The sequence below is a fragment of the Pelmatolapia mariae genome, linkage group LG6 (assembly GCF_036321145.2).
Source record: "Pelmatolapia mariae isolate MD_Pm_ZW linkage group LG6, Pm_UMD_F_2, whole genome shotgun sequence".
NCBI lineage: Eukaryota > Metazoa > Chordata > Actinopteri > Cichliformes > Cichlidae > Pelmatolapia > Pelmatolapia mariae.
In genome coordinates this window covers 4,405,166-4,416,911 of record NC_086232.1, presented here as the reverse complement: position 1 = coordinate 4,416,911, position 11,746 = coordinate 4,405,166, and the positions used below count along the sequence as shown (strand labels likewise).

At 37.4% G+C, this 11,746-nt stretch overlaps 1 protein-coding gene across 1 annotated transcript in view; it reads left to right on the top strand.

Moving 5' to 3' along the window:
• The first annotated feature begins 4,104 nt into the window (after window positions 1-4,104).
• Window positions 4,105-11,746, top strand: part of tpcn3 (two pore segment channel 3) — a 29,755-nt gene continuing 22,113 nt past the window's right edge. The window contains exons 1-4 of the mRNA XM_063475057.1: window positions 4,105-4,443; window positions 7,169-7,251; window positions 7,825-7,939; window positions 11,150-11,278. Of these exons, the coding sequence (XP_063331127.1) occupies window positions 4,354-4,443; window positions 7,169-7,251; window positions 7,825-7,939; window positions 11,150-11,278 (417 nt within the window). The 5' untranslated portion in view covers window positions 4,105-4,353. The remainder of the gene's footprint in view (window positions 4,444-7,168; window positions 7,252-7,824; window positions 7,940-11,149; window positions 11,279-11,746) is intronic.

The window sequence follows — 11,746 nt, the reverse complement described above, 5'->3', positions numbered from 1 at the left end:
CAGTCAAAAAGAAAACTGTTGAAGGGAGACCAGACTGATTTTTATTTAAGTCCCTGGAATGATGGAAGGATAGAAATCAGCCTCCAGACGACTGTGCCCCACATTAACTGATAAAGACTGTACTCTGTCCACATCCATCCACTTGAGAATGTCAAGTTTGAAACGATTGCAGTAAAAAATCAGTTTTGTTGGACAGTTTGACACTTTTCTTGAGTTAGTTCAAAATAAATTGATGTTTCAAGTTGTGATTTAAAGTAATTAAAAACATGGAAATGTATATTTCATTAAAATAAATGTCATGATTAAGACTTTTTTATGTTGATTTAAAGGGTGGACTTACTCAGCTTCACAGTGTATTGTAGGAAGATTGTATTTATTTCTTCATGTTAACCAATTCAGTTTAAACACCTAAAATTATAGATGTCAGTGCTGCTAACAAGAATTGTCTTAAACTAAAGCACGAATAGTCAAATTTTATTTCAACTGGGGCAGACACTTAAAACCACAGTATTAATACGATGTTAAAAATGTATCCAAAATGATTTGTTTCTTGTCATTAAAAAAAAAACATTGTTTCATTAAATGTGATTGTTTTCATATCCATATCAAATAAATCTGTTGGAATCTCCCCTTACCTTAAGTTTCTTGCTTACTGAGTATGTCAAGCCGGTGGTCCAGTCAGGGGAATAATTATTTGATCCCCTGTAGAAATTTGCTCACAAAAAATGAACAGCAATAAATTTTATGGTAGCTTCATTTTGATTGAGAGAGACATAATATCAACAAAAAGAATCTTAAAAAATACATAAAAAGGTTGTTTTGCATGTCATTGAGTGAAATAGGAATCTGTTCCCCTACAACCCAGCCAGAATTTGCACAGGTTGACTACAATCAGTCAATTACAGATACTTTTGATTTCAACGTATGTGTACAATGCACACATGTCCACTGAATTGATCTCTGCTGTTCCAACCTCCTCACCACCATGGGCAAGACCAAAGAGCTGTTGATTGAAGGGACATGATTGAAGACTTGCTCCATGCTGGAATGGGCTCCAAGATCATCAGCAAGAAACTAGGTGACAACTGTTAGTGCGGTTATTTGGAAAAATAAATGTATAAAATAACCATCTCTCATCTTTGGTCAGTTGCAGCCAAGTGGTGAAGTTGGTTTGGTGGTTGCAGGATCTCATCTCAGCTTTTTATGGACGATGTATTATTTGTTTGTTTGTTTTTAGCTTCGTCAACAACATCCAGCTCACACTGGGGCAGTTTGCAACACGTGTGAAGTGACTGGGATGAAAATTAACAACTCAAAATCTGAGGCCATGGTCTTCAGTTGGGAAAAGATGGAGTACCCACTTTGGGGTGTTAAATACCCCCAACTCTTTGATCTTTGGGCTGAAGGAGGAACAACAGGAGCAAGTTACTGCCTCAGGAGGAAGAGCTAAAGATTGAGAGACAACTAGTATGGTGACACCAGTGATGTGGATTCTGTACACATCTGCTATGATGAAGGCAGAGCTCAGCGTGGAAGCTGACGACTTACAGATCGATCTACCGTCACCTGTGGTCACAAGCTCTGAAAAATGAACTGAAAGAATGATATCTCAACTACAAATGGCAGAAATGAACTTACAGGCTTAAGGATCATCCACAAATCCACACAAATCCAAAGCTTCACTCCTAAAAACATAAAACAGGTCAATGCTCTTTAATTAATTAATAATCAATTTATTGAATTCATTTCAATTCAATTTTATTTGGATAACACAAAATCACTAAAACAGTTGCTGCCAAGTGGAGCAGTTTAAATATCTTGGGGTCTTTTTCAGGGGTGAGGAAAGAAGGGTGCAAGATAGTGCACCAATCAGTCTGTCAATATCTGCAGGGATGTGGATGCTGTATCGTTCTGTTGTAGTGAAGAGAGAGCTGAGCATAAAGGGGAAGCTATTAATTTACTGGTCGATCAATGTCATTTCCCTCATCTGAGGTTATGAGCTCTAATAGTGGCTGAAAGAATGAAATAGTGGACACAAGTGGCAAAAATAAGCTTTCTGGCCTCTCCCTTAGAAACAGGGTGAGGAGTTCAGTCATTTGAGAGGGGCTCAGAGTACATCAGCTACTTCTTCGGGCATCTGATTAGGGTCCCACTTGCGTGAGCTGTTCCCACTGTTTACACTATGTGTCTACACAATATTTGTGGTTGAAAAACAGTAGGATGAAGTTTACACTTTTTCTTTTCCTAACCACTTTTTTCAAATCCCATTGTTTATAAATCAATATTCAGAATTCAACATTATATTATCCATGCATGTTTAACTATATAGAAGTCTACACTCATATACAATACACACATAAAACAAAATAAGCACATAAACTAAAACAACAACAAACTACAACATCCTATGATTAACACTCCAATAAATCTCTGATCTTTGTGAAAATTGTCTCTCTCTCCAATTTTATCCTCCGGCTCAGTGCTGGTGAAATTATTTTGGGTCTTCCACTTGACTTTTTTGTTCCATAACCCTCAGGATCATTTAAGAAATTCCAAATGACTGTCTTACTGTATCCCACCTCAGCAGCAACACTGCAAGAGACCCTGCTTATGCAGTTCAACAACCCAAACACATTCAAAAAGGGAATGTTTTTTTGCCTTTGCCATCAGAAAGTTATGACAGTGTGACTACCTGACAGAAAATGAGAACGAATCCACATTTTTGCACAGAATTGGCATTTTAAAGGCATGTGGTTCTAAAATTTTGATAATCTGTAAAACAGCCTGTTTCAAAAAAACGTTTTGTTTCTCCTTGTTGTATGTTGAAGCTCTACTTGGAATCTTGTTAAGACCCAACCATGCAAAATATGAGTTTTTGCTATTTTTCAAGTGGTCTTAAACTTTTGATCGGACCTGCATATTCAGTTTTAGAATTTATATTCAATGTTAATGTAGCTAGGCTCAAAGTTTTAATGCTAGCTTATTTTAATAAACAGTACTGTCATATGCAAAACTAGGGTGGCACTAGGGGTGGCAGAGATCACCACCACAGTAGATCTGCCCCTGCTTCCAGATACAGATGAACAAACTAGTGATGGCTATCCAACAGCAGGGGAAGAAGTCTATAGTGACAGTGCAAAAGTGCAGTATATATATATATATATATATATATATATATATATATATATATATATATATATATATATATGGCGACTTTCTATGTGTTTACTGCCCTTTCACAAAAGTACCAGGACCTTGCGCTACAAAGTAAGTTCAACATGCCATGGACAAGTATTTTTGTTATGTGGTTCACTAAATGTAACATCAGCAAACGGGCTAAATGGGTAAATTCAATTTCATTTATACAGTGCCAAATGACAATAAAAGTCGCATCAAGGCACGTTATATTGTAGGATAAAGACACTACAATAATGCAAAAACTTGTATTTCTGTATATTCTCCTAATTTTCCCACTATTTTAAATGCCTCTGACTCTCTCTCCCAGTTTCCGTTATCGTGCTGAGTCACATGATACCACATGGTGCTTTTACTGTCTCCGAGTAATGTCTGAAAAATACAACAGCATAATAATACGAGTTCAACAGTGAAAACGGTGGGCATAAAAGAAAAAAGCACCAAAAATAATTCTTTTATAGAAACCACTACAAAGGAATAAGTATAGAACAAATTAAATTGTAGAGGCTAATTGGACAAGAATAAAAAGGGACATGCAACAATGACATGTAGCAACAATGCTACGAAAATAGGCTTTTTCCTTTTACTTATTTATTCAAAGTTTAAAAAAAAACTTTAACCTTTTATGCATTTATTGTTGATTTTCATTGAGGCATTTGGTCAACTACTCTAAATCTGGTTAAAACGTAACATTTTGTCTATTATAGGCCTTACTCGCTATTTGCAACTTTGTCATGAGGGAATATGAGATAGTTTGCTGTTGCTTTGTTTAATGGTAATCAGCCTGTTTTACACATCACTGTATTTTTTCCCTCCTTATTCATTCCGCTGGTCCGTGAAGTCAGCAAGAGTCGTGGTTTATTAGAGCAAGACTTGAAGCGGCTCTGACCAGATATCAGTAGGCTGAGATGGATGGCAAGCTGCTGTCATTTTTATGCCACTGGAAAGAAATCCTCTGATGCGAATCTCGTGGATGACGCTTGATGTGACGTTTACATCAAAAAGTGCGACTTAAACTAAGTTTGGATATATGTTTTTCTTTTTTTCACTACTTAGAAACGCCGAGGAGCTGGTAGTGAAAGTTTGGAGATATTTCGAGAGTCGTTAAAAAAGTTAGAAGAAACATTTTGGGACGTTTTGTGTCGGTCGTGTTGAGAGATGTCTGAACCAGAGAAGAATGAAAACATTCCCGAAGCGTCTGCAAGAAAAGGAATTTCACACACAGGGAATACAGCAAAAAGCGAAGAGGTATGACACAGCTGGACGCTCCTGTACAGCTACAAGTGAATATAATGTGATTGTGCAGGTTTTTGTCAGCGGATGGCCTGGAAAACGTGCAAATGATTCCACGACTGCAGTAAACTGTTGGACTCTTGTCCTTTAAGCCCCATAAAGCACCCATCTTTAGTATACAGCTTCCAACTTCCCTAGTTAGTTCTCTGTTAAAGATGAATTTATTGTGCATTAAGTGAATCATTGACAAATAAAATAGATTTTATTCGATAGCTTTGGACGACTGTTTAAAAACAAAAAAGGGGACCCCTTTTTTTCACGGACCATTTTTGACAGATGGTTCAATGCTTGAAACAAACAATCTATATGTTCCTTCCACTATTTGAGTGAACTGCCTTCTATATTAAATCACTGTAAATCACCTTAAAACTCTCTCGTCCCAGCTCAGGACCTGCTTGCCAGTGATTCTTACCAGTGGCACTATTCTTTGCTAGCCTTCAGGCTCATGCACTGTGGTCACCAATTAAGACAGCAGACAGCATAGACTTGACCTCAAACACAGTTTTGTGTTTAAGTGCACTAGTCTTTTGGTGCTTGGGATGTATATTGGCCCTGAACCAAGGATCCGTCACTGAGGTTCTGTCTGGCAGGTCACTGCTGACCCTGAGTCTGGGCTTCCCCAAGTTGTTTTCATTTCCTCAACCTTTAGGTGAAGCTGCTGATAATTACAGTGGGTAAAATAAGTATTGAACGTGCCACCAATTTTCTAAGTAAATATATTTCTAAAGGTGCTTTTGATGTAAAATTCTCACCAGATGCCAATAACAACCAGTTCAGTCTGCACATGTAAAGAAATCTAACCACAGATTACCATAAATTATGTGTAATAATGAGAAATGACAGCGTGGAAAATGTATTGAACATGCATACTAACATTTGCCTTTGGTTTTATTATTAGTCCTTTATTTAACCAGGTAAAAAATCTCATTGAGATTAAAAATCTCATTTTCAAGAGAGACCTGGCATCATGGCAACAAAAGTCAAAATACACATACCACACAAGTATATAACATTTAAAACAAATACAATATCCCATACCAACATGTGTAAAATATACAATAACAGATCAAATTAAGAGTACATTAAAAACAATCACACTGTAAAAGAGTTATTCTCTCGTTCCTTTAAGACAGACTTAAACTCTCCCAAGGTAACCAATTCTGATAATTTCAGTTCCTTCTGCAGATTATTCCAGGAAGCAGGGGCAGCGTATTTAAAAGCCTTTTTCCCCAATTCTGTTCTGATTTTTGGGACAATCAATTGTATGATATTGTGAAAACGAAGGCTCATGAAGCTTGTGACAGCTTCATGTGTTGCACAGGTGTGATTTTGGCCCAGTCTTCTACACAAGCAGTGTTCAAATCTTGAACCTTCTGTGGGATTTTCATTTGGATTCAAGTCAGATTGGCTGGGCCATTCGAGCAGTTTTATTTTCATTCACTGAAATCAGTTGAGATTTTCTGTGGCTGTGTGTTTGGGATCATTGTCTTACTGAAACACACACCCTTGTTTTATCTTCAACATTCAGTTAGATGGCAGCAAAGGTATCTGTACATTTTCCCATTCATCACTCCTTCAATTATATGAAGCTGCCAGTGCTGTATCCTGAAAAACAGCCCCACACCATGATGTTCCCACCTCCACACTTCACTGTCAGGAGGGCTGTGCAGTGCAGAATGCAATGCCCTTTGACCTTTGAACATTGTGTGTATTATGGCACCCAAAGAGTTCAGTTTTGTTCTCATCTGACCACACCCTATTCTATATTCTATACAAGTGGTTCGTGACTCTCTGAAAACTCTTCTGAAAAATTCTTTTCACTTTCTCTGTCTGAAATCTTGCAGTGAGCACCTGGTCGTGGCCGGTTTATGGTGAAATAATGTTCTTTCAACTTCTGGATATTGGCTTCAAAAGTGCTCTCTAGAACCTTCAGTAGTTTCTTCTGTAAATTCTTCTGTAACCAGTGCTATCAGTATGTTTTGCAACAATAAGGCTTCAAAGGTCTTGAGAGTCCTCATTGGTTTTACCCATGTTTCCCATGTTTCTTAGACATGTTTTTATAGGCCATCAGTTTGAATGAACCAACATCAATTTGAACCAAGTGGCAGGACTGCTTACTGATATTATTCAGCTGGTGTCATGACTTTCCATGCCTTTTTGTACATCCCTTTCTTTGTGTGTTCAATATGTTTTCTGTATCATTTCTTATATTACACATAATTTATCGGGATCTGTGCTTTGATTTCTTTGCATGTGTGGATTGGATGGTTTCTCTGGTGAGAATTTCTTATCAATAGCAACAGTTTGTCACATGGTCAAAACTGATTTTACCTGCTGTATCTCACACAGAGAAATGGCTTAGGTAAGGCTGTTGTAATTCATGCTGTGCCTTAGCCAGTGTCCCTATGGATAATACCATAATGATGGTTTACACTTGATCTCATACCATTTATATATGTATCACACAAGCCGGCCGAAAAACCAAAAAACAACCCACTAACAGACAAAGGAAATGTGAGTATTAAGGAAACGAACAACTATACGTAACTGAAAATCAATAAGATAGTAGATTTGTTTTAATTTTTGTTAATTGTTCAGCATTAAATACCTTTTATTTTGCAGATTTTCTTATATTGAGAGTAATATTTAAATGCTTTAAATGACCTTCTGTGTGTTTCAGGATTTTAACTTGGCTGCCATCTATGTGTCAGATGCCCAGTACAACAGAAATGTCTACTTTGACACATCACCTCAGGCTGTCAGGTGCGGCTTTCACACCCATCCATATTAAATATGAAATTGAAATTCTATAATTATTTTGTTTGTCTCTGCTGTATTTCTGTTGTGCTGATTTCTGTACACACGTATGTTTCATCTGTTCAGCCTGGAAGATGTTTCATTCCTCTCCGTCTCCTCTTAAGGTTTTTTTGACCAGCAGTTTGAGCATGTCAGACTAGAACAGATTCTTTTAGCTCTGTTTACAATGATTTTCTTTGCCTGTGCTGACTGGTTGGTATTTTTTTATTCTGTATATTTACTGTAAGGTGTCATAACTTTATATTTAACTTTTAATAAATACATATTAGTCTTTATAACAGCTTTAAATCAACATTGTTGAATGGATAATTTTTCATGTAGAACATATTGTCCCAGCAAATGCAACATTTTCTCCGTTTTATTAGTCAATCTGCTATGGCAAACTATGAAGGACGTGAAATGACTTCCCCCTAATGTGAAAGGCATTTGGATGTGAGGACTTTAAGTTATAGCATGCAGTTTGGATTGAATAATGAGTGTGAGTTGATCTAATATCCAACTTTGTGTGTGGGTTTTCAGACTGTATATGCTCTATAATCATTGGGCCCTAAAGGTACTCCTCTACTTCTTCATGCTGGTCAATCTGTCTCTGGCCATCTTCGAGGATCCAGCTGTATACCCGCTGCCTATATGGGTAAGACTGCAACTGCCACACAGAGACACTGTCCTGTTTTTATAGTTTCTCTTTTTAATGTGCAGGCTGGTGCTGAGAGGAATAAAAGGTTTGTCAGCAGAGCCAAATGTCCAAACAATCGTAAGTGCTTTTTGAAAAATTCAGAGATGCAGACAGTATTGGAACTGATATATCTGAAATATCTGAGCCTCTGTCATGCTGATTGAAGCAGAGTCTATGCAAAAACACTATAGGAGTTATTCTGATATAAACTAAGTACTAACTAAGTGATGTTCTGAGGGCTCTTGTAAATCTAAGTTTCATTTTGGTTTAAAGGCTGACTAGTAATTAAACTTATACAGATGTTAAATTTAGCAAGTATGTAGCAAAATTAATGAATGCAAAAAAGTGAAATATAGCAGTTTACATAAACATCTAGCATACTTTCTTACTAGTTTGTTTGTTGTTGTTGTTTGTAAGTTTTTTCAAGGCGCTTTTTATCGTAAGGTAGACCCTATAATAATACATACAGAGAAAAACCCAACAATCATATGACCCCCTGTGAGCAAGCACTTTGGCGACAGTGGGAAGGAAAAACTCCCTTTTAACAGGAAGAAACCTCCGGCAGAACCAGGCTCAGGGAGGGGCGGGGCCATCTGCTGCGACCGGTTGGGGTGAGAGAAGGAAGACAGGATAAAGACATGCTGTGGAAGAGAGACAGAGATTAATAACGAGTATGATTCAATGCAGAGAGGTCTATTAACACATAGTGAGTGAGAAAGGTGACTGAAGAAGAAATACTCAATGCATCATGGGAATCCCCCAGCAGCCTACACCTATTGCAGCATAACCAAGGAAGGATTCAGGGTCACCTGGTCCAGCCCTAACTATATGCTTTAGCAAAAAGGAAAGTTTTAAGCCTAATCTTGAAAGTAGAGATAGTGTCTGTCTCCTGAATCCAAACTGGAAGCTGGTTCCACAGAAGAGGGGCCTGAAAACTGAAGGCTCTGCCTCCCATTCTACTTTTAAATACTCTAGGAACAACAAGTAAGCCTGCAGTGTGAGAGCGAAGTGCTCTAATAGGGTGATATGGTACTACAAGGTCATTAAGATAAGATGGGGCCTGATTATTTAAGACCTTGTATGTGAGGAGCAGGATTTTGAATTCAATTCTGGATTTAACAGGAAGCCAATGAAGGGAAGCCAATACAGGAGAAATCTGCTCTCTCTTTCTATTTGCTGTCTGTACTCTTGCTGCAGCATTTTGGATTAACTGAAGGCTTTTCAGGGAGTAAGACATTCCTGCAGTTTAATTAATTGGTGTGTGAGACCTGGCTTCATGGATGGATAAAGCTGTGTGTTATCTGCAAAGCATTGAAAATGTGTGACGTCTATTAGATAGATATGATACAAACCAATGCAGCGCAGTACCTGCACTGCACTGAGGTCTAGCAGGACAAGCACATAGATGAGTCCACTGTCAGAGGCCATAAGAAGATCATTTGTAACCTTCACTAAAGCTGTTTCTGTGCTGTGATGAGCTCTGAAACCTGACTGAAACTCTTCAAATAAGCCATTCCTCTGCAGATGATCAGTTACAGTTACAACTACTCTTTCAAGGATGTTTGATATGAAAGGAAGGTTGGTGATTGGCCTATAATTAGCTAAAACTGCTGGGTCTAGAGATGCTTTTTAAGTAACAGTTTATCTACTGCCACCTATTTTGGCTTCACTCCTTGACAATGCGAATTAGCAATAATTCCTCTTCCATTTTTATATAAATAGACTTCTCCCAGAGCTTGACAGACTTCAACTCCAACATTTTGGACTGCACCTGGCAATTGTATTTCTTGGTCTGCTCCCCAGTCTTGGTGAGTCTTGCTGCTGCTGGTTCTGGCTAGAGTGAACAGCGAGCTCACAACAGGTGTCTAAAGCACAACAAGAATTACTGTTGCCAAGTACAGTCAATACGCTTGGATGGATGAGGTCTATTATGGAGACACTATCATATGTCTGATCTTTGGTAATGATTGAGACGCAGCAGCTCAAGATGTTTAGTTCTAGTATAATGTTCTAATCACTTAAAATAAGCTGCTTTTCTATCAGCAGTAATTTTTTACAAGCTACACACCGCTATAGTTTTTATGAAACTGGGAGATAGTGGTATTAGGGTATATATTATATTTTGATGTAGCTACAGTCTTTCTATGTCTTTCTATATCAGTCTCGTGGCGACTGAGCCTTCTCTGTGGCAGATCCCACATTAGATCTGCACAAACACTTGATCAATTTAAATCATTACTGAAGACACATTTTTTATCGTCTGGCTTTTAACAAACTTTGACCTAAACATTTTGGTTTTAACAGCCTTAGTTGTTGTTTTAGTTGTTTTTATTGACTTACTTTATTTATTTATTTATTTTTTTCCACATTTTACTGCATCATTGTTTTACATTTTATTTGTTTTAGTGGCATTTTACATGGTTATGCACTTCGTGCAGTATGGACGGTTTGGAAATGTGCTATATAAATAAACTTGACCTTGAACTTGACCCTTGACCTATATGTGATATGAAAAATGTGCAATCATTGAAATTCCAAATTGGAGTTCAGTAATAGCTGATAATGTAAAAGTAATTAATAATACCATCAACTTTGACTGACTCTAATGTAATCTTCTGTGGCTTGTATGAATAGAAATACTAATTACTGTCTACACCTCAGCATTTTATTATAAAAAGACTGAATAGATTTTCAGGCCATTCAACATTTTACCAGTCCTGAAGAATAGAATGCAATAGAATAGAATTCAACTTTATTGTCATTGCACATGTCACAAGTACAAGGCAACGAAATGCAGTTTGCATCAATCCAGAAAGTGCTTTAGCAATAATATATAATACAGAATTTGGATCTATTATAGTTATGTTACATGTACAAGGTATGAAGGTATGTTATGAATATACTATAAGTATGCACAGGCTATGAACAGGTTATACATATGTTTAAAAATATGAAAACTATACAGATTGTAGATATACAATTGCAAGTATTAATAAACAGTTGGAAACAGTTGGAAAACTATAATTATTGTATTGTACAGTATGATGGTCTATACAGCAATTACAGTAGTGCAGCTGAGATCAGTGACATAGACTAGCTACTGTGAAGTCCAAGAAGTTAAATTATTATCAGAAGTATGGTCATGTGTTGTGTTATGTTGTTTTTCAGGCCACCATGCTGGTGGAGATACTCTGTCTGCTCATCTTCACCATTCGAGTCATTCACTATGCCAAGGTGATTCTCCGTGACAAGTTCTGGAAAGATCCCAAAAATATCTGCATCATTGTCATCCTCACGGTAGGAGTGCCAATCTGCATTATTATTGTGGGAGGGGTTTATACACATTATTAGTATATATGGATTTTTAATTGGAAGTTTTTGGAAGAAGGCTCCTCTAACTCAGACAGAACCAGAACAAGTCATTGTAAAGATGTTTTTGACTAAGTACTTAGGAAGAGGTTATACATTCCTGTCAGTTGGTGAGTGTGCAGTGTGGACCCAGAGGACTTCCTGGTTTAGGGTCTGAAAGCTGAAACTGTTAACGTGTGCTGAGCTGCAGAGACAGGATGTGCTGAGGCGGCTTTCCTCTTGTTGTGAAACAACCTTTAGCCTAAGATGTTGCTTTCTCAGCACTACCAAAGTAGTAAAGCTTCCTTGTGACTCAGTGATTCTCAGTCACATGGAATAGAGCCAAATTTTCTTGCACAACTTTTTATTTTCTGGAATATTTGGAATAAGTTGTTATTTTGTTTGTATTTTATATGA